The 27,359-nt window shown below is 50.7% G+C and overlaps 3 protein-coding genes across 20 annotated transcripts in view; 1 reads left to right on the forward strand and 2 right to left on the reverse strand.

The window, feature by feature from the left end:
• Window positions 1–740: 740 nt before the first annotated feature.
• PHF19 (PHD finger protein 19) lies at window positions 741–20,760 on the forward strand. 8 transcript variants are annotated; one of them, XM_081266245.1, is made up of 15 exons: window positions 741–988; window positions 3,279–3,479; window positions 3,954–4,035; window positions 7,010–7,105; window positions 7,590–7,690; window positions 8,225–8,373; window positions 10,658–10,753; window positions 11,466–11,534; window positions 11,645–11,765; window positions 13,386–13,453; window positions 14,643–14,813; window positions 15,390–15,477; window positions 16,220–16,305; window positions 17,333–17,428; window positions 18,767–20,760. In XM_081266245.1, the coding sequence occupies exons 2-15, from the start codon at window positions 3,294–3,296 to the stop codon at window positions 19,107–19,109; spliced, it is 1,752 nt and encodes a 583-aa protein (XP_081122371.1). In that variant the 5' UTR covers window positions 741–988; window positions 3,279–3,293; the 3' UTR covers window positions 19,110–20,760. The 8 variants fall into 8 exon arrangements, 7 of the variants coding, with proteins under 7 accessions (XP_081122371.1, XP_081122374.1, XP_081122376.1 ...); XM_081266248.1 differs by lacking the exons at window positions 15,390–15,477; window positions 18,767–20,760 and having other exon boundaries at window positions 871–988; window positions 17,333–17,386; XM_081266246.1 differs by lacking the exons at window positions 741–988; window positions 3,279–3,479; window positions 7,590–7,690.
• LOC308633517 (uncharacterized protein) lies at window positions 1,000–7,411 on the reverse strand. The gene is made up of 3 exons (XM_081266370.1): window positions 7,323–7,411; window positions 3,462–3,610; window positions 1,000–1,864 (listed from the first exon to the last, which is right to left on the reverse strand). Exons 2-3 carry the CDS (start codon window positions 3,599–3,601, stop codon window positions 1,582–1,584), a joined length of 423 nt encoding a protein of 140 aa, XP_081122496.1. The 5' UTR covers window positions 3,602–3,610; window positions 7,323–7,411; the 3' UTR covers window positions 1,000–1,581.
• The window catches only part of LOC308633473 (protein CutA homolog), a 33,447-nt gene continuing 15,062 nt past the window's right edge, over window positions 8,975–27,359 (reverse strand). For 3 of the 11 annotated variants that reach the window (XM_081266303.1, XM_081266307.1, XM_081266300.1), the window contains one exon: window positions 13,671–14,410. In XM_081266303.1, coding sequence (XP_081122429.1) covers window positions 14,290–14,410 — 121 coding nt within the window. In that variant the 3' untranslated portion in view covers window positions 13,671–14,289. Of the gene's footprint in view, window positions 9,118–12,215; window positions 12,563–13,670; window positions 14,411–17,038; window positions 19,016–23,219; window positions 25,726–26,875; window positions 27,188–27,359 lie in introns of those variants that run through there. The other 8 variants (XM_081266305.1, XM_081266301.1, XR_014018789.1 and 5 more) reach the window with 7 other exon arrangements.

The following is a 27,359-nucleotide window of genomic DNA, read 5'->3' on the forward strand; positions in this document are numbered from 1 at the left end:
TTTCCCCAGAGGACTGGGTCCTTATCTGTTGCAGCTTTGCCCATTGCCTCAATCTGCTGTCCCGAGACTGTGTTGTCTTTCATTGTGTGTCATTTTATTATAGGTCCTATTAGTGTATGCGGCATGTGCAATGGCATCTGTGATCGTGTCTGTGCACGTGTGTGCGCAGTTTGCTGTGTCTGCCTTCTCACTGTGCTGAGGCTAGGCTTGCCTCGCGTGCACGTTCTTCTGGGTCTGGGCTGGGCCCTACACCTTTCCTGTGTGTGTCTGTGTCTATGCACCGAGTGTACAGTAATCCGCTTCACTGTGTGTGTCGTGTAAACGATGAGCTGGCTGGGCTGTGCACTGCTGCGGGTCCGTCTGGGCGAATCTCTGGGCTGTAAAGTGCAAGGTGCTGGGCGACCCGTTCGGGTTGTTCTGGGGCTGAGCTCCACCCGGCGTCCGCGCTGCCTGCCGCGTGTCTCCTAAGCTGCGCGCCGGCTCTGAGCCCGGAGCGGTGTTTCCTGCACTGGGAGCCGGCTGCGCCCCGCCCGGCTCCTGGGGTGTGCGGCGGGTGACCCGCCTCAGCCGTGGGACCGAGTCCGGCGCGGGCTCTGCGCGTCTGCGCCCGCGCGGGCGGCGGCCCGGGGGCGGGGGCGGAGGCGGGGGCGGGCGGCGCTGCGGGGCCCCGCGGCCGCGGGCTCCAATGGCGAGGCCCGCGCGGCCGCTGCTAATTACATAAGCGGGACGTCAATAATTCGCGGGAAAACGCGAAAAAGATGGCGCCCCGCGCCCGGGGGGCCCCTTCCTGAGCGCCCCGGCCCCTCCCTCCCCCGCCTCCCCTCCTCCCCGCGGCGCCCCCGCCCCGCCCCGCCCCCGCCGAGACCCCGACCCCGGCCCCACGAGCGGACACTCGGCCAGGCAGCCGCGGGCCGAGCGCAGCCGCCTCCGCCGCCGATGCGCCTGGTGGCCAGACTCCAAGTGGGACCGGCGGACACACAGCCTCGCGGTAAGTTCCGCGCTGCGGGCAGCCGGCCCCGGCCGGGGACTCCCGGCGACTCGCTCCTCTCCCTGCACAGGTCCCTCTCTTTCCGAAACCTCTCTGAACTTTGGCGGGTCGAACGCCCTCAGGGGGTTAGAGTCCGGCGGAGCCGCGCAACTGGGGGATGGGATAGGGAGTGAGTGGAGCTCGCAGGGCAGCGGGAAGCCCATGCAGGTCTCCGAGCCGTGGGGGTCGTGGGTGACAGGTCGCTGTTCCTTGTCCCCAAACTTCTTTCCTGTTAGTGAGGGTGGAGGGAGGACCGACAGGGCATTTGGGATTTTGCTCACGTCCGAAGTCAGGTTGCGGCGGGTGGGGACGGGGGAGGTTTGGCGTCGGAGCCAAGGAGGAGAGGAGCTCTCGCGCCCGAAGGGGGCACTTCTGCAAGTTTCCCCTCCTGAACACCCTTTTAAAAAAGCCAACGGCCGCCCTGGGAGAGGCCCCGGCGCATGAATCATCCTTGCTTCCTGCCCCCGCCCGGCCCCGCGCTCCGGGTGCCGCGGATTTGAACTGGACGCCGACGGGAACCCGCAAACAGGCATTTCTTTGCAGATGGGTTTGAATCAGCCAATCACAGACCGCGGGGGCCCACTCCGGGAGGATGGAGGCGGGGGTGGGGGCCGCCACCCGGGGGCCCCCGCCGGGTCGGGAGGGGGGCGCGGCCACCGGGCCAGCTCCCAAAGGCGCAGCGGGGAGGAAGTGTCAGTTTGTGAACCTGCTGCGGCCTGGCCCTGGCCGGCCACAAGCCAAGCGGGCGGGGACCTCGCAGCGCCGGGGGAGCCAGGTGGCGGGGAGAAGGCAGGGGTTCCGATGGCACCCTCGGCCCCGGTGCCTGTGTGCTCTGCCCTGAAAAAAAAAGAGGAACAGGCGCCGTGAATGGGGACGTGGCCACCCACCTGTGGGAAGCCAAGACCCCTGCAGTGCCCTTCCTGTCCCAGGGCTCCTCACATCACACACATGTATTTACTTTCACACACTTACGTGCACACTGCAACGACATTATGGTACCAGTCTCACCGGAGGACATACACACGCACACGGAAACTCGCACCGGACTCATCCTTGTCAGCAGAGAGTCACGACACCAGCTGCCTAGCAGTCGCAGGGGGGGAGGGGACCAGAGTAGGAGGTGCAGGGAACCGGCAAGGCTGTGTGTGGCTGTGGTGGGGAGTGTATGGAGGGGCATGGAGCCAGGGGAGGCTGGAGAGGGGAGGAGGGCGCACTGAACACCAGTGAAGGCATTAGGGAGTCACAAGTTTTCTGGAAAAGTCTAGTGGAGAGGCAGGAAAGCAGGAGTGGGGACTCTTGGTGGTGCCATTGCCCATCCTGTGTGCCTAGCATAGGTGAGCCCCAGGCTCAGGTAACAGGTATCCAAAGGGTGATGAATGGCTCAAGAAAAGACCAGGCTTGAACTCAGACCAGGACAGAAGGATGGAAAAGAGAGCATAGATGCTAGAATTCATTGTGCCCAAAGTAGACCATGACCTGTGACAGGTTTGGTTTAAGTCTGAGTTGCCTGGGGCTTCTGGGGGGCCATGGTAGCACCATTAGCAGACTGAAAGAAGGCAAAGGGTAACAGCATGGTGATAGGCTGGCATGGGGGTGACTTAACTCTTGGAGCGAAGGTACAACAGGGTAAAAGCACTGGCAGGTTTAAATCTCACAGAATTGGTTTCCATTAAATCAGTCCATAATTGAGAACAGAAAAGCAGATTATAAGAGACTTAGATGGCCAAGTCACAAGCGACCCATGAGTTTTCCTTCCTAGTTGTTTTCTCTGGATGGATCTCAAGGTAGACTTGGGAGAGTGTGTGTGTGAAAACTTCCCAGGTGCTCCCTTGGAGAAGGTCCTGGACCTGGAGAACATGGAGTACTTTTGCTTAAGGGATAATAAATGCCTTGCCTCCTAGGTCAGAGAGTGCAGGTCAGGCTCATTGGGGCTTTGCTCTGTGTTAATTGAGAGACTCATTTTCTTTTAAAACAGCATGGTATAGGCAAGTGAGCAGGACTTAGAATCAGCTCACCTGATTATAAACCAGAGTTCTGCCTCTGGCCATCACCCACTTCTTGTCACAATTCAGTTCCCTAACTGCAAAATGGGAGTAATAATGTCTCCCACTGTAGCTTCATCATGAGGATTCAGTGAGATCATAAACATGTCTGACACTTAAAGACTCCCCATACCAGATTCTTCCTTCCCCTGATGGGGTTTGGGGAGCAGGGAAGCAAGAAGTAAAACTCAGTTCTCTCTGTTCCCCAGTGCCAGCAGAAGCTAATGGAAAATCGGGCTCTAGATCCAGGGACTCGGGATTCCTATGGTGCCACCAGCCACCTCCCCAACAAGGGGGCCCTGGCTAAGGCCAAGAACAACTTCAAAGACCTGATGTCCAAGCTGACAGAGGGCCAGTACGTGCTGTGCCGTTGGACAGATGGACTGTATTACCTCGGGAAGATCAAGAGGGTAGGCATCTCCTCTCTGGTCCCTATGCTCAGGCTTGGCATCTTTGCTGGTCCTCTGGCCTGACTTTCAGACCAGTGATGGAGGAACAGGAATTGCTGGCAAGTTCCCTTCTTGTCCCCCATGCCCAGAAGCTGAAAAGAGAAAGAGCCAGAGCCTGAGTTTGCAGGTACCTTCCTTGGAACAAACATCAGCCAGAACTTTAGAAAAGTGCTCTGAGCGCCTACAGAGCACACTGAACAAGGCTGGAGAGGAGCAGGGGTGACCTGCTGGCCTGTTCTGCCCTCAGTGTTCCTACCAAGTTGTCCCCCTGTCCCTGACTGTCCAGTTCCAGGGCCTCCAGGAGTTGCCACCCCCGCTCCTCTACTAGCCTAGCTCTGCTTTCTGAAGCCCAAGGAGACAGAAGTGGGAGGACGACTGGGCCCCGGTCTGGCTGTCCCCCCAGCTCTTTCTCACATTGCTCCCCTCGTGCCTCAGGTCAGCAGTTCTAAGCAAAGCTGCCTTGTGACTTTCGAAGATAATTCCAAGTACTGGGTCCTGTGGAAGGACATACAGCATGGTGAGTATTCCTAAGATTTGGGTTACCATCCCCTCCCCTGTTCTCCCTCCTCCAACACCATCAGTCCTTCCATCTCTTTTTCCTGGCATCTGCCCTGGTTCATGAACCCCCAAGCCCACCTGAGGTGATGATCAGATTACCAGTTGTGTGACATCTGTGTCCTCCCCTTGAGTGCTCATATTTATAAGGGAGACAAGGCAGATGGGAAAGTGGCTCACGGAGGTACCACGCAGGCTGGGACTAGATCTCAGGCATGTGTTTGTGTCCTTGTACTTTATTTCCTGCTTCTAAAGCTCTGGGTCTAGTGGACTAGGAATGAGGAGGAGGCCAAGCAATCAGAATTGTCACCTGTAGGTTTAATCAGTGCCCCAAATCAGCATGTGAAGAAAACTAGTGGAGGCAGCTCTAGCCCTGGGGTGAGGAGTCAGGAACCATGAAGAGCACAGAGATGGGCCAGTCAGCGTGAAGGTGGACATGCCTGGGTGGAGCTGGGCCTCCTCCCGTCCCTGACTGCAGAGAGCTGACAGTGTCTTATGGAGATGGCAGATTAGGCATTCTGCTGCCATTCTCCCTTCCACATGACCCATGTCAGTGGTCAGTCACAACACTCAGATTTGGGGGAGGGGGGTAGTACTGGTGATTGAACCTGGGGACACTTAACCACTGAGCCACCTCCCCAGCCCTATTTTGTATTTTATTTAGAGACAGGGTCTCACTGAGTTGTTTAGCGCCTTGCTTTTGCTGAGGCTGGCTTTGAACTCTTGATCTTCCTGCTTCAGCCTCCTGAGATGCTGGGATTACAGGCGTGGGCCACCATGCCCAGCTGCTTATAGATTTTTAACATGGAACTCCCATTAGCTACCACCCATGCTTAAAAGGAGAATGGGGGGCAAAGGAGGTTTTTTGATCATATGGACTTTGAACCAAGTTCTAATTCTGCCATTACTAGATGCATAGCCTTGGGTTGTTAAGTCTGGTTTTCTTCATCTGAAAGAAGGAGAGTGAAGTCTTGGCTTCATAGGGTGGTCAGGAAGATTAAGTGAGATAGCCATGTAAAAAGCTATTGAGTCACAGGGAAGCAGTTTCAAAGAATATACAGTAACAAAGAATTTATAGTAACACTATAAAAGACGATTTAAATAGCCCCTTTCTGCAAGAAATTGTGGCCAAGACAGACTGATACCTTTTCCCAGCCCCTCTTACCCTAGAATTACTATATAAAGATCCAAAGCCATGAAGATCTCCTCTCCTATTACCCTTTTACTGAAAGTGTAAGGAGCCAGCTAGAGAAGATGGTTAGTTTTAGCAGGGTTTGCTAGAAGGCTTACTGTGTGCCGGACACCATGGAGGTACCATCGTGCTCTCCTAGAACAGCTTGTCTCCTCAGCCGGAAAACTGTTCCTCCTGGGCAGAATGGTGGCCCCCTGGTGTTGCTGGACACGCTAAGCTATGATCCATCTCATTGCTTCATTAAGCCAGTGAGGACTTACTGAGACTCACTGTAGGTACCACACCCCTGGGGCATATTCAGGAAGAAACAGGTCCCTGCTTGACCATTTATTCAACAAACATGTCTTAAACACCTGTATGTATTCCATATGAGGTCCTGGGGATACCAAAATGAAATGACACCATTTCTACTATAACAAAAAAAAATGACACTGGGTGGTGGCACATGCCTATAATCCCATCAGCTCAGGAGACTGAGGCAGGAGGATCTCAGTTTCAAAGCCTCAACAACTTAATGAGGCTGTGAGCAACCTAGTGAGACCCTGTCTCAAAATAAAAAATAAAAGGTCTGGGAATGTGGCTCAGTAGTAAAATGCCCCGGGTTCAATCCTGGTACAAAAACAAAACAAAACACCAAACCCTCAGATGATTGGAGAAATGAGACAGAAACACACATCAATATGTATTTAATGTATCCGTTCAAGCATTTCAGTTGTTAAAATGTAAAGAAAACAATGGAGAGGGAATCAATAGATGAAAAACAATTCTAAAATCCTATTAACTCGTCATCATGTATAGACTTTTTTGGATCTTGATTCAAAAGCAAAAAACAAATTGAGAATCATGACAACATTTTTTTAAAAACATTTTAGTTGTAGGAGGACAGAATACCTTTATTTTATTTATTTATATGTGGTGCTGAGGATTGAACCCAGGACCTCATATATGGTAGACAAGCACTCTACCACTAAGCCACAACCCTAGCCCTGAGAATCATGACAACATTTTTATTGAGAGACAGTTGGGAAAATGAACACTAACTGAATTTGTTGATATTAAGGCTCTGTGGCGATTTTTTTGTTTTGTTTTGTTTTGTTTTGTTTATGCTGGGAAGGACCTTATGCATGCTAAGCAAATCCAGGACCTTATGCATGCTAGGCAAGCACTCTACCCCAGAGCTATGTCCCAACCCAGTAGTGACGCTTTAAAAAAACAAAAAGAAGTCCTGATATTTCAGAGATACAACTGAAGTATTTATGGAAAAATGATTTGGTATCTGGATCTCAATTCAAAATAATGACAAGAGAGAGAAGTGGGTGGGAACCTAGTCAAAATAAGATTAGCTCTGAGTTCATGATTATTTATGAGAACATGGAGTTATAGTGTAACATACCATTATTATCCCATAATAATTTTTTTAAATGTTATTTAGCATAAAAATGTCAACCAAACAAGTTGAATTAGAAGAGAGCATGCTGTGGTCAAAAGAACAAAAGATTTGTTGAATAGCCATCAATTTGAATCCCACTTTTTATTAGCTTAGCAAGGAACTTAATCTCTTAAGCCTCAGTTTCCCCATCTTTAGAATGGGGTATTGGTAATACCCCATTGGACAGATGCGGTGGGGTGGCTTGGAGGCCTGGTGCTAGGTCCAGTATGCACCAGAAAACCAGGACCTGGACTCTGATTTTAACTCTTCTAATTGCTGTGAGCCAGTTGTGACCTGGAAGGCCCTCTTTTTCAGCCGGTGTTCCAGGGGAGGAGCCCAAGTGTAACATCTGCCTGGGGAAGACCTCAGGACCCCTGAATGAGATCCTCATCTGTGGAAAGTGTGGCCTGGGTGAGTGGGGTGAGCAGTCATTAAAAAGCCCCCATCCTGTGAGTCTACCCCTGCATTGGCCTGATGGACACTATTCCCCACTGCTGGGACCCCTGGTGGCTCCCTGTTTCTCTTGAGCTCCAGGATGAAAGGGGGCCAGTCTCTGTGAATGAGGGCCCAGGGAGGTGACCTTGGGGAAGTTGAGAAAATACAATGGAACATGCAGTTTGGTACCCACTTAGGTAGCGAGGAAGAGTGGGAAAGAACCGGTACAGGTGCTGAAGCCAGGCCTTGGTGCCTCCCCCTCTGGCCAGTGCTTTCTTTTCGTCCCCAGCCTGGATGCCAACTTGGCTGCCTGGGTGGGCATCACCAGCCAGCCCACTAGCAGCTGGCAGGCAGAGCTCCCAGGGCTCTCCGCCACCTTCTCAGCCTTGCTGCCTTTGAGCTTCCTGGCCTTGAGCCACTGCTTCGTCCTGGGTACTCACTACCCCCTCCTCTGTCGTAGGTTACCACCAGCAGTGCCACATTCCCATAGCAGGCAGTGCTGACAGGCCCCTGCTCACACCCTGGTTCTGTCGACGCTGCATCTTTGCTCTGGCCGTGCGGGTGAGCCTCTGTCTTTGTCAGACCCTGCCTCTCCCTCCTTCAGTCCAGCAGCCCAGAGGACCCCTGGGCCCAGGCCGGACTCCCCATACCAGACTCTGAGCTCCAAGCAGAAGGACCCTACTTGGGCTTCAGAGATAGATGGTATCTCTGCCACTTAGGAGCTGTATGTCCTTGATCAAATTCCAGATCCTTACTGAGCCTCAGTTTCCCCAATTGTAAAATAGACACGGTTTGGTGTTAGGCCCCTGATAGATGGTGCTTTGCTATTAAAAGAGAAAATCCCTGTAAATGCTTATGCTAATACATATAGGTCATTATGACCTGTATTGTGCTTATTGCCTTTAATATTATTAATGAAGATCCTTCTGGGATAGAGATGGCTTGAGGATTGGTGAAGGAAAGTTCCTTGCCTTCCTGTCTTGGAACTTCTGTGGGTTCCCCCAAACCCTGGGCAGTATTTCCCTTGATAGTCGTGTAATGACACTTGTGGCCCAACCAGTGCAGCAGGTGATTGGGGCCCTCGTCTTCCCCCAGAAAGGTGGCGCGTTGAAGAAGGGCGCCATCGCCAGGACGTTGCAGGCAGTGAAGATGGTGCTGTCCTACCAACCTGAGGAGCTCGAGTGGGACTCGCCACACCGCACCAATCAGCAGCAATGCTACTGCTACTGCGGCGGGCCCGGAGAGTAAGGCCACCGGGACAGGGCCGCCGGGGAGACGGCCGGCTGACTGCCGGCTGGGGCCTGACGGGCAGGGCTGGGAGTGTGAGCCTCGAGGGGCGGGGCTGAGGGCCCGAAGTGTCAGCCTCGGGCCGGGGCCTCAGGGGGCGGGGCTTCGGGAGGCGGGTCCGAAGTGTCAGCCTCGGGGGCGGGGCCTCCGGGGGCGGGGCCGTGGGAAGCGGGCCCAACGTGTCAGCCTCGGGGACGGGGCCGCGGGAGGCGGGGCCGATGTGTCAGCCTCGGGCGCGGGGCCTCAGGGGGCGGGGCCGCGGGAGTCCGGGCCGAAGTGTCAGCCTCTGTGGGTCGGGGCCCCGGGAGGCGGGGCCGATGTGTCAGCCTCGGGCGCGGGGCCTCAGGGGGCGGGGCTTCGGGAGGTGGGCCCGATGTGTCAGCCCCCGGAGTCCAACCCAGAGTGTCAGCCGCGGGGGCGGGGCCGCGGGGGCAGGCCCGGAGTGTGAGCCGCGCTGTGTGGGAGGTGGGAGCGGGGTCCCCAGGGAGGCAGGATAGGTCGGGGTGCATTCTGCGACAGGGGTGAGTCAGGAGAGTCGCCAAGGGGCCTCCAGGAGCCCCTGAAGGTAAGGTTTCGGAGTGGGGTGCAAGGGGGCAGGACTTCAAGATGAGAACCTGAAGATTGGGCCTCTAGGTGGCGTCTGACACTTTCCGGCAGTTGGGGGATTCGGGACGGGGGTGACAGGGGTGTTCTCTTGGAACCTGGAGGAAAGGAGGAAGTATAGAAGAATAACTAAGAGCCTAGGCCTGATACTCGTTCAAGGTCCTCCCCGGACGTCCAAATCCAGGCTCTGTCCCTGTGCAACCCCCAAGCTTCAGTTTGCTTACTGTTTTCACCATGTGGAAGTTGTGCACGATGTTAATTAGATAATACCAGTAAAGGCATACACAGGTCTTGGTACTTGGCAAGCATTTAAAAAACGTGAGGTGGGCTGAAGTTGTGGCTCAGGGGTAGAGCGCTCGCCTAGCATGTTCGAGGCCCTGGGTTTGATCCTCAGCACCACATAAAAATAAATAAAGATATTGGGTCCAACTAAGAAATAAATATTTTTTAAAAAGTGAGGTACTGGTGATGGTGCCATTACTGCATGGAAATTATGATTACCTATTCATTGTCAGAGCCAATGAAACAAGTGAGATACAAAGATTCTTTTCCCTAGAGAAGTGCAAGCAGAGCTGGCCTGATGCTGGGGATGGTGCAGAGGGCATTCTTGTCTTACTGTGCCAGTGTCTGATTGACTCTTCCTGGTTCCCCTTATAGCCATGGTTAGTTGATCCTGCTTCTTTGCACTGACTGCCCCAGGCATTGTGAAAGGAACCTCAGACTTAATAAGTTGGGTTTCTGCCTCAGGAAACAGTCTGCAGGGCCCCCTGATGTCCTTAATCTCATACCCCATCTGATACAAGAACTAGAGGTCTGAAGACTGTGGTTAGAGCCCATTTGGGAACTCGGGCAAATCATTTGAACTACTTTAAAACTCTCTAAATGGCTTAGTTACCTTAATTACCTATAGATCCTGGGTTGTTGAGCAGCCTAACAATAGAAGATTGAGAAATGTTTACAGAAACCTTTATGGCCTTAAGGCAGTGTGTTTCAGTGTTTAATGGGTGATTGCTAAGGATGCATCTCCTGGAGGCTTCCCCAAAGATTGCAAAGGTCTGAAGTGGACCAAGGAACCTGCACGTTATCCTGGACCACACCTGACAAAGTGCAGAATGTTGGCTGTTAAGGGAATATCTTTTTGGCCTTCATTCACAATCAGATACTAATTGTTGAATAACCCTAATGCAGTAGTTACAGTACCAGGTGAGAAACAATAGGTGTAGGCCTGCCCCCATGTAGCTTTACAGGAACCATTATTCTTCCATGAGTTTCTCAGGATGTCTGTGATGTTTGGGGAACAAACACAGGCCAGAGGTGGGGGCTCTGATATGGCATGGCAGGAAGAACATGGGCTTTGAAATTGAGGAAACCAGGATTTGAGTCACCATCTTCCATGTTCTGAGTGACCTTGAGCAAGCCATTTATCCTCTAACTCATCTGTAATATGGGGGCATGTTTATCTCGGCCAGATGGTAAGGTCCAACGAAGTGGCATACGCCTGGCTCCCAGAACCTCCAGGCACAGTCTGAGTTCTTAGTATCTGGGAGTTCCCTTCCTTCTCTTTGGGTGGAGGGCACAGCTGCTGAGCCTCATGCCTAATTGTGAACGTGGCTGACCGTGTTTCTTCTTCCTCTCCAGATGGTATCTGCGGATGCTGCAGTGTTATCGATGCAGGCAGTGGTTCCACGAGGCCTGCACACAATGCCTCAATGAGCCTATGATGTTTGGAGACAGGTTAGTTAGTGCTATTTTGGTCCAGCTGGGCCTTCAGAGTGGCAGCTCCTTAGGATTGCCTGCTAGGCCCATATAGGGGGTCCATGATAGCATGTACCCATCCACAGGAGGCCGCTCAGGGTAAAGGAGACACAGCTATGCTGTGCTGCATTCCTAATTGCCATGGAATTGTGAGCACTTCAGGCACATCTTTACCTTCCCTAAGCACCAGTCTCTTCAAGTGTCTGGGGAGGGAATGGTGACACAGTCCCTGCCCCAGTCCTGCCCAGAAAAGTTGTAGGAACCACCAAAAGAAATGGATGCCTTCTAAGCAATAGGGCTAAGCTAATGGAAGGTGCTACATGTCAAACCAGATATTATGTGTTTTTTGTGTCATTTGTCATTGTGTGTGTATTAGGGGAGGAGGGTAACTATGACAGTCCAGCATAGCTCAGGTCACTCTCTTATGAACCTCAAGGCACTCCAGGGCAGTGGTATTTGGGAAGGGGACTGAATGTACAGGAGTATTTCTTGATCCTGTCCAGACTTGTCCTTAGCCCTCCAACCCCCCAGAGGCCACCTGTCCCAGGAATGAAAGTCTGACTATGAGGAGGCAGGTGGGGGGAGCTGGCCTAGGGTGGGATGTCAGAGCCCCACCCACCAAAAATGCTTTCCCATATTCCTGAAGAATCTTCGTGAACCCACCACAGGTCCCCTTTCCACCCATCCACAGGTTCTACCTGTTCTTCTGCTCCGTGTGTAACCAGGGCCCAGAGTACATCGAGAGGCTGCCCCTGCGATGGTGAGAGGGTGGGGCTTGGTTCAAATTCACCCCTGCCAGCTCCTCCATTATCTCCTCCCTGGGGGTTGCCCCGCCCCTTACCTGGCCCCACCCCTTGCCCTCTTGCTCAGGGTGGATGTGGTTCACCTGGCCCTCTACAACCTTGGGGTGCAGAGCAAGAAGAAGTACTTTGACTTTGAGGAGATTCTGGCTTTTGTCAACCACCACTGGGAGCTCCTGCAGCTTGGCAAGGTACTCAGGGCAGTGGGCTGTCAGAGTGGCAGAGACAGAGATGTCTCTATAGGGCTGTGCCTTGAGGACTAGGGTCTTGAGCTCTCACTTTGCATCCTGAGTCCAGGCCTCTGGTCTCTGATTTTGGCAGTGGGCATATGGGGACTCACCAACTCAGCCTCTGGGAGCTGGGGCCCTGGATCAAATCTGGCCAGAGCAGGTTCTCTGCTGAGGTGTCTGGCCCACTTCAGATTTCTTAGCTAAGATGAAAAGTAGAGTAGGCCTGTCCCTGCTCATGCTGTTCTGAACAGTGGGTCACCAGGGGCCTGGGCACATCTGATCCATGAGTTAGTTGAAGTAACAAATGTAGACTTTAGAATGTCAGAGCTGGAGAACAGCCTGCCTAAGGTCAGCCACCTGAGCCAAGGCTGGGATCAGGACCTTCCTAGCCACTTCTGGAGTGGGGATGAGCCCCTTTGTCCCTAATGACACTCAGAATCCTTGCTACTACATGCAAGTGAGCCTACTTCTTTACTGATTACCCCAAGCTCTTCTTTGATGAGACAAGGATTTTTTTAAATATTTTTTATTTGTTAATGGACCTTTATTTTATTTATTTATATGCAGTGCTGAGAATCAAACCCAGTGCCTCAAGCATGCTAGGCAAGCACTGTACCACTGAGCCACAACCCCAGCCCCATTTTTTTTTCTTAAGTAGCCTACATGCTTTGCAAAAAGAAAAAAGAAAAAGAAAAAAATTTTTTTGTACCAGGGATTGAATCCAGGGCTGCTTAACTACTGAGCCACATCCTCAGCCCCTGCAAAAAAATTTTTCACATGAAATCTTCATTTATAGTATTGGATAATTTATAAGATATACATATTATAAAGCCTTAAACTGTTTTTTTTTTACTCTTTTTCCTGATTTACAAAAAAAATCATACTTATTACTGGTAGAAAATTTTTAAGTTACCAAGAAACATAAGGAAGTGTACTTTTTAAAAAATCCACATTTGCATATCACACTACCCAGAAATAACTAGAAATAATGCATAGGTACATTTCCTTTGAGCCTCTCTTCTATGCTTGGTTTTTTTTTTTATTTTTACATGATTTGGATGATACAGTATGTATATATAATTTTAATTTATCTTTTTTCAGTTTGTCATAATTCAAATGCTTTCCCATATTCCTGAAGAATCTTCGTGAACATGTTTTTCTTTTTGTCATGAACATTTTTAATGGCGGCATTGGTTTCTACCGTAGTTCACTGGTTTCCTTCCTGTTGGGCATGTGGTTTTTTTCCCTCCTCTCCAACATTAGAAATGTGCCATTGGGACCATTTTTGTATGTGGAGTTTTATTTGAGTCCCGTGTCCTATCTGTACCATAGATCCCCTGGGAGAGCATTACTGGGTCAAAGTATGTATTTTTTAAAGATCTTAATAGATTTAGGCCAGGAGTTTTTCTCTCCATTTTCCTCTGAGAGAGGGGAAAGGCTTGTCTGAGATTTCATGGATCAGTGTCCTCACCTGAAGGACTCAAAGGCATTAGGAAGGAGATGGACAGGCAGGGGACAGGGTGGGGCCTCCTAAGACGCCAGGTGCCTGAGTCTGACTGTCTCACTGGCCTGCTCCCCCAGCTCACCAGCACCCCTGTGACGGATCGAGGACCGCATCTCCTCAATGCTCTGAACAGTTACAAAAGCCGGTGCGTGCAGCGTGGGAGGGAGTACTGTGGGCCGCCCCAGCAGGTGGGATCTCAAGCTAAGGGCTCTTCCTACCTGTCTGGGTCTCCCTCTCCTTCTTTACCTATACCCTTCCCATCCTTCACGACCCAGGGAACAAAGGATCCTGGGACCTTCTTTTGCAAAGTTTCTCCTGAGCACCCAGCAGCCTTACTCAGTTTGGGACTGGGCGCAGCTCCATAGGGGGATGTGCTCCTGCTCTCTGAAGGTCCCTCCTGCCTGAGCCAGCTGGGGTTCTGGGTCCCTCAGTGAGGCATCAAGTCAGCATATTCCAGGTGTGTCACAGCCTTCTAACCTGTCCCCAGCCAGTGTCTTCCCATTCTGAGTTGAGCACACATAGCTGGCCACATCCTTCACCACACAGGGGATGCCTGGGCTCCCCGTTCCAGCATTCAAGGACTCTTTTGATCAGGCCCTGCCTGCAAATCTTCCACTGTCTCTTTGATTTTTTGTCTTGGTGCCAGCCCCACTGAGCCCTTGCTCCCCACCCAGGGCTTTTGCTCATCATCTTCCCCCAGCCTAGGATGCTCTTCCTTCCCTTCTATTTATTTGTTCCATCAGCAAGTATTTATCAGCTGCTGCGCTGTCAGGCCCTGTCTAGGTGCTGGGGGAAAAGACAAGTCCCTGCTTCTACAAAAGCTTCCAGATGCCTCTAGAAGGACTCACCTTCACATTCAATAGATTGGGACCCAGGCACAGTCTACTCCTCAGTACAAGGCCTTATGCCTCCCAGTAGAGAGTCCCCAAGAACAGGCCTGGGTGTGAACTGCCTCTGCAGCTCAGGGCCATGCAGCCAGTGTTAGAAGGAAGGAAGTGCCTGGGGGTGCTTCCAGCTTCTGGGGGAGTTCAGATGACAGCATGGGTTGGAATCAGTGTCTTGACCATGGGAGTCCCACTGTGAGCTGAAGGTGGCCTTGCAGCTGGTGGAGGCAGAGAAGAAAAGGGAGAGGAACAGCAAGAAACCCCACATGTACTGGAGGAAGGATATGGAGGAGCCACCAGCCACATCCTCAGCTAGGACCCACTTAGTCCCTAGGGGCCACTCTGGATTTTAGGTCTGGGTCCAGAGAGGCAGACAACCTTGTTTAATGTCCACCAACACTCCCCAGGAGGATGGACTGAATCTGGGTCTTCTCCCCTGCCCATGCCCAGGTTCCTCTGCGGCAAAGAGATCAAGAAGAAGAAGTGCATCTTCCGCCTGCGCATCCGTGTCCCCCCCAACCCACCGGGGAAGCTGCTGCCTGACAAGGGTCTGGTGCCAAATGAAAACGGCGCCTCCTCTAGCTCCTCTGAGCTTCGTAAGAGAGGAAAGAGCAAGCCTGGGTCAGTGCTTGGGGACCTAGGGGTTAGGGCTGCAGCCCCAGTTGGTTTCTCTGCTCCCAGCTCCCAGGACAATGGGCCATGCCTGGGATCTGAGAGCATGGTGACATTTGCATAAACCAAGAGCCCCCACAGCTAGTCCAGCATAGGTTCCCCGAGAGCTAGTCAGTGGCTCCCAGGCTCCTTCTGCAGCCCCCTTATTGCCTCTCAGGAAAAGCCAGATCATAGGCCCCAGCCCTAAGGGGAAGAGAAGGGGAAATTGGGTGTGGACGGTGCCCTTGCCCTCTCGGCTGAGCTGAGTCCCCTCCTGGGTGTTGGGGGCAGGGTACCTGGACACACATGCCCAGAGAGGCACCTTTTCTTTTTCTACCCATGATAACTCTCCTGCATCTCCTGCCCCAAAGCAAGTGCACTCCTCCCCAGACTCCTCCTGAAGGTGCCGCCATCCACCCTCATTCAAGTCCACCCCTACCCCAGCTACTGGCCCCTGCCCCTGTGCTCCTGAGGCTCCTTCCTCTGGGGCCCCCTCTGGCCCTCAGGCTCTGACTGAGCCACCCTCTCCCTTTTCTGTCTCCACAGTTTGTTGCCTCACGAATTCCAGCAGCAGAAAAGGCGAGTTTATAGAAGAAAAAGATCAAAGTTTTTGCTGGAAGATGCTATTCCCAGTGTTAGTTCCTTGTTTTCTCATCCTCCACTTCCACATACAGGACCGCCACCATATTAGGGATTCCTGTGCAGAAAATGAAGTCCCCCAAGCCCAGGGAACTCTCCCATGTCCCATTTCCTATTTAGCAAAACAAGGAAAAGTTAGGTGCTCCAGTACCTCTCCCTTGCCTCCCCAAGTTCTCCCAGGAACCCGGGGGCAGTAGTATCCTTGTCCCCTTTGTCAAGTGGGGAAACAAAGACAGAGTTGAGCAATAACTTTCCTGAGGTCACACATCAGCCTGGAACCAGGGCTCCAGGGCATTTGTTTTTCTTTGGCACCCTCACCGAAGCCCTCTCTGTGGGCAGTGATACTAACAATGCATCATCTCCCCAGCACTTTACAGTTTACAGGCATTACTTAGTGCCTTTGATAGCCATTATTTAATTTTCTGGGCATCCTGACACCTTTTAAGAGGGAAACAGGGCAGGGTTTCTTGCCCCCATTTTGCAGTTGAGGTGACTAAGGCCAGAGGGGTCAGCATTATCCAGCTGGCTGGAGACAAAACCAGGACTAGAATCAGGGTGACTTGGCTCTCTGGTCAGGACTTGGAATAAAGAGGAAGTGGCAGGCCTTACCCTAGGGGAGGCCCAGCACTTGGCAGCTCTGGCTGGTGTGGCCCTCAGCTGGGGCAAAAGGTGCTTGGGGAAGGCGGATTTGATACCCGCTGACTGACCCATCCTCTCTTCTTCCTCTGTGTCCACAGAGTGACTTCACCTCGGCCTGGAGCACCAACCACCACCTGGCTAGCATATTTGACTTCACGCTGGATGAAATTCAGAGTTTAAAAAGGTATCAGTGAGGGGCCCAGCAGAAAGGTCTGCTCCGGAGGCTGGGACGGAAAAGGTGTGGAGGCTCCCTGCATCCGCACAGCCAGGCAGGAGGCTCTGGAAGGGGGAAGGGCAGAAAGTATTCTGAGGGAGGAGTGGGTACTTCTGAAACCCCAGGTTAAAGGGTCCCTGTGGCATGGGCTGCCTGGAGGGCCTTTACCAGCTTTCAGCATGGCACCCCCATGGCACTGAGGCTGCCTCGCTGTGCCCCCCGCTCCCCAGCCTCTTCCTGCCCGCCACCTTACACCAGTTTCTGTGGTTATCCCACACTGTGGTTTAACACCTCCTTGCCTTCACTCATGCTGCTCCCTCTGCCTGGGAGGCCCTTTGCCCTGCCCACCCCATCCCATCTGAAAACCCAGGACCTGGCTCCTTCCAAGGAGCCTACACAGATCCTCCCAGGCTGTGTTGGATACCTTTCTGTGTGTGCTTGGGTACACTCAAGGGGAGGGTCTACATCTTTTGTCATCTGATTTCCAAAATCACTAGAAGTCATTCAGTGTTTACCTAAAGCCATGGAGGAAAGAGTCGGGGATTGAGACAGGCTGAGCTCCAGACCTTGTTTACCAGTACTATGTGGCATCAGCTAAATTTCTTAACCTCTTTGAACCTCCTGATGTTTTCTTTCAACAAGATACTGAAAATGGAAACACTGACCTGTAAAGTCGCACAAGTGCCTCACGGTTCATTAAGTATCATTATCTGTGCTTCTGTCACATTTATTTACAAGCCTAGTGGAGGGGAAGGTGGTCAGGGAAGGCTCTCCTGCCTCCTGGACTTTGAAGGGGGATAGGCGGGAAATTGGCAGGTGTGGTGGTGGGAAGCTCAGCAATGGAAAGATGGGCCTCCACTGGGAATGAAGGATGCATGCCAGAGAGGCAGAGAAAAGCTGGAGAGATTCCAGGGGCCCCCAGGGCCCCCAGGAGCCAGGTCAGCAGGACTTTGCTCGGCTGGACCAATGGCAGGCTCACCCTTGCCCCCTCTCTCAGTGCCAGCTCAGGCCAGACCTTTTTCTCAGACGTGGACTCCACGGACGCTGCCAGCACCTCGGGCTCTGCATCTACCAGCCTCTCCTATGACTCCAGGTGAGCTCCCAGAGGTCAGCCCTGACCTCAAGCTTCACAAGAACCGTCGTTCTTCCCAGGCTGCCACCTCCCACTTCTACATTTGTGGGGCTCAATTTGCATACCTGAGCCCCCGGCTGGAGGACCTGGCCTTCTGCAATTCTAAGAGTCTGGCCCTGGGACCCTCTAGTTCCGAGTCCCTGGGGTTCAGGTGGGATAAGGACAGGCATCCAGAATGCTGGGGCCACATCCCTTTGGAATGCTCTTCACCTGCTGCAGAACAATGTGACATCTCTCGCTGGCTGGTTCCAATCTGGGGTTGTCTTTTATTAGGGGTTCCTGGCCTCTGTGTGCAGTGATTTTGCAGGCCTGTGCTTCTCAGGCTGTGGGGTCCCTAACCCTGGTTTCTGGCTGTCTGAGTTCCAGGGCCTCTAAGGGAAGAGCATGTGTAGGGAAGCCTGGTAGAGGGAGGATGGCATCCTGTGAACTGTAGGGTCTGGTGGAGGACAAATTCCAGGGGGCCCAAGCTGAAGGGCTGGCCTGCTTGGCAAGAGCTGGTGGTCAGCAGCACAGGGAGGGTGGTCTGCAAAGCAGAAGGATTTCTTCTGGACTCAGGCCCCTTTATTTTAGGACATGTGAAGCCCTTGCAAAAGTAGAATTAAAAGCATAACGCTTGTAGACCTGTGTCCTGAAGTCTTAGTCTGCAGAAGTCTCTCATGTGTCTTTTTCTAATGTTGCCTCTGGTTTTTTGTTTGTTGGTTGGTTGGTTCTGGGGATGGAACCCAGGACCTCACACAAGCTAGGCAAGTGCTCTACCACTGAGCTACACCCAGCCCTATATTTTGTTTCTTCCTGTTTCTTTGGTTTCCACTAGTGCTTTGGGTCTTGGCTTCCATTTCTAAGCATCTGTGGATGTGAATCTGATCTTGTGTCCCTTCTCTAACACATCTTCCTGTGTAGTACAAGGTCTGTCCTTCAGTCCTTGACCCTGTCCTCATCCCTATTTGGCTCAGCTAGCTCCACATGAGTGCAGGTGACAGACGAGCAGCGTACACAAGGCCTCTATGCTGCATGACCTCAGAGGGCGCAGAGAACAGTTGTCTGTACTCTAGCAGTTCTGGTTCTGGCACCCAAAGAGCCCGGGCTTTAGAGCTGGACAGACCCAGGTTGGAACCCTGGCTCTGCCACTCCCCAGCTGGCTGCTTCTCCCCTGGAGCTTCAGTTTCCCTCTTATGGGGTTACTGCAAGGACCCGGGCCAGGCACGGTGCCTGGTACCCAGGAGACTGCTGGGAGCAAGGGATTTGTCACGGTCATCCCATCTCATTCCCATCATCTTCCTCTCTCCACTCCTGCTGTAGACGGACAGTAGGCAGCCGCAAGAGGAAGCTGGCGGCCAAGGCATATATGCCGCTGCGGGCCAAGCGGCGGGCGGCTGAGCTGGGTGGACGCTGCCCCTCAGACAGCAGTGCGGAGGGGACTTTGGGCCCCGAGCGGCCAGACGAAGGCATCGATAGCCACACATTTGAGAGCATCAGTGAAGACGACTCATCCTTGTCACACCTCAAGTCATCTATCACCACCTACTTTGGCGCAGCAGGGCGGTTGGCCTGTGGGGAGAAGTACCAGGTGTTGGCTCGGAGGGTCACACCAGAGGGCAAGGTTCAGTACCTGGTGGAATGGGAAGGGACCACCCCTTACTGACTACCCCTCGGGGGCTGCAGGGAGCCCTGAAAACCAGAGGGACAGCCGAGGGCACAGGTTTCCCTGTTTCCTCCAGGCTGGGTGGGGGAGGAAGCAGCACAGTGGCAAGGGCCTGGAGAGGCCTTGCCCAGCTGCCCAGCAGGCCAAGCTGAGCCTGCGCCACTGCTGTGCCAGCTCTGCTCTGCTCTGCTCTTGGTCCATGGCCTCCCTAAGGTCCCACTGGCTCTTTTTAGTGTCTTCACACTCCACACCCCTCACACTGTTGATTGGTTCTTCCTGAGTTTGTGTCCACCCCTATCCCACCCCCCACCCAGCTCTGTGACTCTAACTCCTGAGGCCCAAATCTTTCTCTGTCCCCATTACTTTGTCCCTTCACCTCTCACTGCTTTCTGGTGTGTGTTCACACATCCTCCATGTGCACATCTGTCCCTCCACTGGATATCCTTTACACCTGACCCATGGGGGCTGCTCCTCCCTAGGACCACATTGAGATCGGGAACCTCTGAAGGAGAACAGGTCAGTGGGGGCTTCTCTCCCCCGCCCCCTTTTCCTTCCACTTCTACCCCTGGAAAGGGGGTGGTGTGAGAGGACTCTGGGAAAGTCTGTGTGGCAGAGATGCTGGGATTCAGCACCTAGAGAGCAAAGAACCGGGTCTCCGCAGCAGAAGGCACCAGCCTCTGGGCCCCCTTATTAAGGCTGAGTGTGAAGGCTGCTGGCCTCAGTTCTGAAGGTCCAAGAAGTTTGTCTGTGCCAAGCCTCACACCACTTAGCTGCCACAGAGCTGGGCCTCTTCCTAGAATGGAGACATCCACGAAAACCAGGGAGACGGGGGGGAAGCAGTGGAAAGGGAGCCACCACCCAAAGCCAAACCACACCCATGCTCTTGCCCAGAAGCTTCCATGTGTGTGCTTTTACACACCAGGCTCACACATCTCCCAGCATCCACACACAGCCACATGGCCTGTCGGGGCAGCCTGGCTCCTTCTTTTGGCTTCCCCTTTGTCCCTTCCAGGGGCACAGGCTGCAGGTGAATGTGAAGGTCCAGCTCCTGCCCACTTCCTCCAACATATGGACTTGCTTTGGCCCCATGAGGTCAAAGCACAGAAGGCTCCTACTCTCCCCCAGCTCCCCAGCCCTGCTCTAAAATTGATCGTCACTTTTGGAGTTAGGTCGGGATTTTTCAATGGCCTGTTTCATTAAGCCCCCTCAAAGGGATGTGTTTGTCATTTGGGCTTGAAATAGAATTCTTAGAACAGACATTCAGATTCAGCCCCATCTGGAGGGAAACCAAAATTGAGAGGGGGCCAGGACCCCTCATTTTTGCTGCTTCCAGAGATATTAGAAACTGACTCACTTGATTGGAAATGGGAAGAAGTGCCTTGACTGAGGGGGTTGGGCACCAGGTTGGGACCAGCCTTGGCTGGATTTGCAGGTCACCAGCTGGAAGGCGAAGATGGGAAGAATGAGGCAGCAGGCCCAAGGAGCCAGATTTCCTGAGATTATGCCAAACTCCTCCCCACCATGAGCACTCAGCCCTGGGATAGGCTAGATGGCCCTGCCTTAAACCTCAGCTCCTACAGTGCCTTTCAAAGGAACTTCACCTCAGCCCCTGCGCATAGCCTGCCCACTTCCCTCTCTTTCCCCTACATGGGCCCAGTTCTTAGCCCCACAGCTGCTGCCACTGAGGCACCCAGGGAAGGGGAGTTGAGAAGCCAGCCCTAGCCCAGTAGGGGTGTGGGACCTGGGATTCAAACTGGCTTCCTGCCGGCCTCAGCACAGCAACCTCGAGGTCTGACTTCCAGGTTCTGAGAAAGCCAGGATGAGCAAGGCCTGTCCTTCCCACTTAGGCTGGGAGAGGCTCTGGGCCTGAAGAGCAGGGCAAAAGAACCTTTCCCACTGGGAAGACAGCACAAGGCCTAATGAGGTCACTGACCCTACACCCCAGCTTTTCATTCATACCACATAATAGCTGCATTACTGCCAACTCACCTTATAACCCTGTGCACCTTCTAAGAGATACATGGTTTTGAATTGCTGCTTTTAATAACATTTTGTTATATTAAATTTATAATTAATGTGTCTGGTTTACAATGTAAAAGTTCTCTTTGAGAATTATCTCTACTGAGTGGTGAACTGCCAGCTGCTGAACACAGAAGAACTGATTCTGGCTTCTGCAGTTGGCTTCCTGCAGCTTAGAGGAGGATGGCAGGACCCCATCCTGTGGCCACCTTACCACTCCCTATAACATTCAGTAATGCTCCCACCCTTATTGTCAGAGAAAATGTAGGGCCTTTTATCTGCTGAGTACATGACCCATAAGGATACAACCTAGCTGAAGGCTACAGGTAAAAGATAAAACATGAACTTAGATATTGAACCTGCTAAAATGCCTAAGTGCAGACACTGCAAACATTGCTCAGCACACACAGGCACACACTTCTAGAAACTGAGTTCCAGAACCCAGCTCTGATGGTTTCAAACAGTAGCACTAGTCAGATTCCTTCCATTTTCTCACCCTTCAAATTCCAGCAATAATTGCCACAGCACCTGGCTCCCCAAGGTTGGGAAGGGACCCTTCACATATATGACAATATTATTTCAAAATAAATCTCTTTAGTATTGTTTAGACAGAGAAAAAATGTGAAGGTGTAGGGAGAAGGTTGTTTCAGGGAGATGACACCCATAAATTCATCTGGTTCCAGGTGGAAGTGTGCCCTGTTAATCCTGAGTGGAGGGCTGCTTAGGTGTACTGATAACTCCTACCCTATGTCTTCAGTACTGCTCCTTTGGCTTCCACCCTTTAGCTGTCCTGGAAATAAAGCCACAGTGGGAGCCAGGGGAGGGGTGGTTTCTTCTGTGAGCAGCTATCTAGATGCACCTGAGACCTGTGGGCCTCTGGGGTTGGAGGGTACCTGCTTCTCTGTGGTCTAGGGCAGTGTTTCCCAATTCACAGCATTTACCTTTGGAATTCAGGAATGAGAGATTAGAATTTCTAGAAATTCTAAATCCCAAATGTTTTTAAGATACTTCACTCTTCATACTCCTCTCAGTATCTGACAAAATTTTGTCTAGTAGGCATATTAAGCTTAGTACTATTTACAAAGGACTAGCCTGTAGGGAAAATTAAATGCTGGAGCATCTGTTCGAAACTATCCAAATAATGTGACATTTGAATATCCTACCTAGAAAGGTTAACAGCACTTAAAATCAATCACATGTCCAAATAACTAACTTAAGAATTTATTTTGCATCTAAAGTTTATTTTTTGGAGCACCACTCACAGGATTTGTATAATATATACTATGTGTACAAAATTATTTTATTTACAAGAAAAACTCCCTGATAGCAGCAGACAGGACCAGACATACACACTTCTAACATGGCAACAACCAAAAAGCAAGATCAACTAATTCGATGGCGACAGTTTCCCTCTCACAAGCCAGGCCTGGGCGCTCTCTTCAGCTCAGCATGTTAGTGTTCCCTGCTCTTGTTTTTTGCTCAATTAAGGTGGATTCTTTCTTTCTTTCTTTTTAATGAGAGAGTGAGAGAGAAAGAGAGAATTGTTTTTAATATTTATTGTTTTTAGTTTTTGGCGGACACAACATCTTTGTTGGTATGTGGTGCTGAGGATCGAACCCGGGCTGCACGCATGCCAGGCGAGCGCGCTACCGCTTGAGCCACATCCCCAGCCCCAAGGTGGATTCTTTCAAATCAGTAATCTTTCCATACTAATAAGCTTTAGTATTCACAGGGTAATTATGATACTTTCCCTCATTTCCTCAATTGATTTTTCTAGGGATTCTGGATTTAAAAAAAAAAAAAAAACATGTTATCTAAGAAATTCTGGAAAGGAGTTCCCATACGGAGACTCTGGTCTAGGACCCAGCTCTGGCTTCTACAGCATCGTTCTGGGAGGGTGGTGTGGGATGGCAGCCACACCATGTAGACTGGAGTTACACAGACCCTAAACATCACTGGACACCTCTACTCCTTCATCTATGGAATGGGTCATGAGCCGCCAGATCTGTGGTAAGGAGTACACAGTGAAATACATGCCCAAAGGCCAGGGCAACTGGCTTCTATGTTTTAAGAACTAATAACTGCTGGGTGCAGTGGTGCATGCCTATGATCCAGCAACTTGGGGGACTGAGGCAAGAGGATCCCAAGCTCCAGGCAAGTCTCAGCAACTTAGTGAGACTGTCTCAAAAAATAAAAAGGGTTAGGGGTGTAGCTCAGTGGTAAAGTGCACCTGGGTTCAATCCCCAGTACCAAACCAAACAAAAATAACTCTTCCTTTAGAGCTGGCTATAGCAGGTTCTCTGAGCCTGTGACCTTCAAAGGGATCTATTCAGCCTCCTTCGATGTAAAGTAAAAGCTTTAAGTTTTGAATCAGAGATTGGGTTCATATGTAAGTGCTACTTTCTGATCTCAGATTTCATCTGCAAAATGAGGGTAACAAATAAGAACAACTGAAATATAGTATAAGAATATATTATAAGAATATATATTATATATATATATATATTCTTATAAGATAATGTTAAGAAGCTAGGGCAGTACATAGTGGACACAGCTGCTATTTAGTAAATGTCCCTCTCCCCTCCAGTGTCCTACATAGTCAACTTTGGACACTGAGACAAAGGCAGGCTACCAAGCAAGTTTTCTGCAATATAATAACACAAAAGATGATTCAATAAAGACAACAGATAGAAAAATCTTCTTTGGAATTGTCCCACTTTAAGAAATTCAAAGAAAAGTTGAATTTTGCCAATTCAACAACTTAATAGTGAGTATGTACAGTAGAGAAAGCTTTGATCATTTAAATCCTTGGAACATCAGCCTCAGAAATATCTGCCAAACCCTGTGCAAGAGGTCAAGTAGATTCAGTCGTGCCCCTGACCTCCAGCAACTCACAATCCTGCAATACAAGGCCAACTTTGATGCAGAAAGATAAAGGGAACACCAAGGCAGGATAGAGTCCTTACAGCTGGCAAGGCCTCAGAAAGGTCTTACAAAGGAGCAGTCACATGTCATAGGCATTTAGGCAGAGGGCATTCCAGACAGAGGAGATAGCATGAACACAGGAATAACATCAACAGCACAGTGAGCCATCTGTTAGCCAGAGTAGGAAAGGAGAGGTCAAGGGGGATGATGGAAAAGGTGAGTAAAGATTGTGAAGGGCTAGAAGGCCAGACCTAGAAATTGGACTTTATCCTAAAAGCAATAGAGTCAGTCCATTTGGGGTCCTCAGTACATTTTTAAGTAGGGTTTACTTTATACAAGATTTGCCTAAGTATCAGAAGCTGATCTGCTGTTAAAAAGAAAAGAAAAAAAAATCAACAAGGGACATCATCATTAGCTCTATTCCTCTTTTCAGGCAGCCCCTGAAATTACCACTGGCATCCTCTGGACCTTTAGAAGTAAGCTACAATAGGAGGGGGTCCAACACTCCCCAGAGGGTGTTATTCCATTTTTCTGTGCTTTTCTGTGTTTCTTTTAGGCATAAATTGTTTTTGCAAATAGCCAGACCTAAAAGTCACCAAATTCCCTCAAAGCTCACTGAGGGAGTTTCCTGCAGCCTGTACAGGGCAGCAGTTGTGAGCACCTCTGCCACCTTTTGGGAGCCAAGAGCAAATGTACCCATTGCACAGGGGCACACAGCCACATCAAACGCAAACCTTGATGCTGAGAGCAGAAAACAGACAAGATGTGTGCTGAAGTCCTAAGCTGTGTGCAGTACCCACCAGGGCCCCCACACCAGCCACCAGAGACTATATTAGTCACTTCCACATGGTGCCATTCTAGAAACCCTGTCCCATGTGCTGTCTCCTTTGTGCTTGGGCATAAACTCTAATAAAACCTTGTTTAAGGGGCTGGGGTTGTGGCTCAGCAGTAGCGCACTTGCCTGGCATATGTGAGGCACTGGGTTTGATTCTCAGCACCACATATAAATAAATTAAAGGGCTACCAACAACTAAAACAATATTTAAAAAACAAGAAAGTGAAAACTACATGGTTCTTTGGAAATTTCTTTGTTCAATACAGAGTTAAGTATAGCTTCACTTTCTTTAAAAACAAAAAACCAAACAAAAACCTTGTTTCAGTGATGTTGCTTCCCTCATCAAGATTTGTATCTCAAATTGAGCAAAAGAACTTTGCAGTCTCAAAAAAAAAAAAAAAAAAAAAAAAAAAACTTTGCAGTCTCTACAATGTCTTCATGGCTGGGCCTTTGAGATCCTCCCCATTTGATATCTGGAGGACTCCAGGGTAGAAGCAGCACAGCAGGTTTCAGAACGAGGGCCTGACACTACCCATCTCACACACCCTCTTTCTAGGAGAGACCAGGATACCACATCTGTCTTTCAGTTCCCACCCAAACCACCCATGTTCTCCTCAGAATGGAGCTACTTTGTGACAGATTCATGAAGGAGGCTGGAGCCATCTCTCTGGAGCTCACCACCTAGGGCTCAGCATCCCCTGCTCTCTTCCACCAGAGACTCATGGAGCAGGCCCAGGAGAGTCCCAAACACAGCTGAGCAGTCATGGTTGTACTATGTGGAACTCAGCATACCACCCCTTTTCTGGATCTCCATGCAGTTCAGTTTTCTTGAGTAATCTATAAAATGGAGACTGGTTTAAGAGTAGTGATTTAAAATTTGTCAATAAGGAAAATTTTCAAAACATTCCAAATCTTACAAGGGAACTTACCCCAAAGTGAAGGCACAATTGCACTGGTAGAAGTATGGGTATGTGTGTGGGATGGGGGGATCTTATGCCCTTTCTACCGGTCAGGAATCCAGGTTACTAAAGCTTCATACAGCAAATATGAAAAATACTGGTCTAGAAGGTTCCCAGGGTTCCATTTCTATGCTTAGAACCTGTTATGATTTAGATATGAGGTATCCTCCAAAAGCTCATGTGTGAGACAATGCAAGAAAGCTTAGAGGTGAAATGATTGGGTTATGAGAGCTTTAACCTAATCAGTATATTAATCCACTTGAATGGATTAACTGAGTTGTGACTAGAAGCGGGTAGGGTATAGTTGAAGGAGTTTATATTTTGTTCCTGGTGAGTGAGAGTCTCTCTCTGCTTCCTAGTGCTATGTCCTGAGCTGCCTTGATGTTCTACCTCACCTCAGGCCCATGAGCAATGGAGTTGGTCATCTATGGACTGAGACCTCTGAAACCGTGAGTGCCAAATAAACTTTTCCTCCTCTAAAATTGTTCTTATTAGGTATTTTGATACAATGACAAAAAAGCTGACTGGAACAGAACCTCTTCACTGAGCAAGGCACAGTACCTTCCGATGTCTGTCACATTCAGCCTAGGAAGGAGTCAAAACTTACTGCAACCCATGAAGCAGTGTCTAAGCACTAATGTTCCCCTAGTCACACACATACTCCCAGACTCGCCTCTTCAAGACTCAGGAACAATAAAAATGTCTAACTAGGAGCAATAATCCTGCTGATCCCTGAAATTCCACCATTATAATGCATCCTTTTGAACAGAGTACTTGAGTACTTTCCAGTTGCTCTAGAATGAGGCACACACTTCCAAGTGAACAAGGTCATTGGGTCCATTCTTCCACAGGAGAAGCTGGGGCATAATAATACCCTAGGCATTCAAGGTCACCCTAGGCACCCTAGGTCAGTCCAGTAACCAAAAACGACAAACCTCACTTTCACTGTTACTTTCCCTTGGCCTCTACACAGAACTATCCTCACCCTCCCACTCTCTGCCATCTTTAAACAAAGTAGTACTTCAAGACAAGATCCACTGGGTTTTTACTGGTATGACTGGTCCAGCCTTCTCCAGCCTTAGGAGCCTTGAACACCTTCAGCCCACAGAGCTGCTCCTCTTTGCTGACAGGAACTTGGAATTCAGATGCTGGGAGGTAGAAAGAGGCCTGCTCTTACCCAGAGTTCAGCAGCTGAGGGACAGAGGCAGCCAGCAGCACGCACCAGAAGCTTCCCTACTCAGTCTTCCTCCATGCCCTCCTCAAGCCACTTTAAATAGTGCACATCTCCTTGGTCCATGGGAAGACTGAAGACCTCTGGGATTTCAAAAGGATGCACCAACCTTTGGAAAGAAGGGAGAGCTCTGTGAATCAACCCATGTGATACGATCCAACTAGCCAGCCTCCTGAAAGGCCCTTTGAAATCTGCGACAGTCTACCTGGCTAGTGCCATAGCCCATCATTCCTGAGCCCATGTTTCTTAGCTGTCAACAAGCTAAGCTGGATCAGGTGGCT

Source organism: Spermophilus citellus (genome assembly GCF_964194105.1).
Source record: "Spermophilus citellus genome assembly, chromosome: 2".
NCBI classification, from domain to species: domain Eukaryota; kingdom Metazoa; phylum Chordata; class Mammalia; order Rodentia; family Sciuridae; genus Spermophilus; species Spermophilus citellus.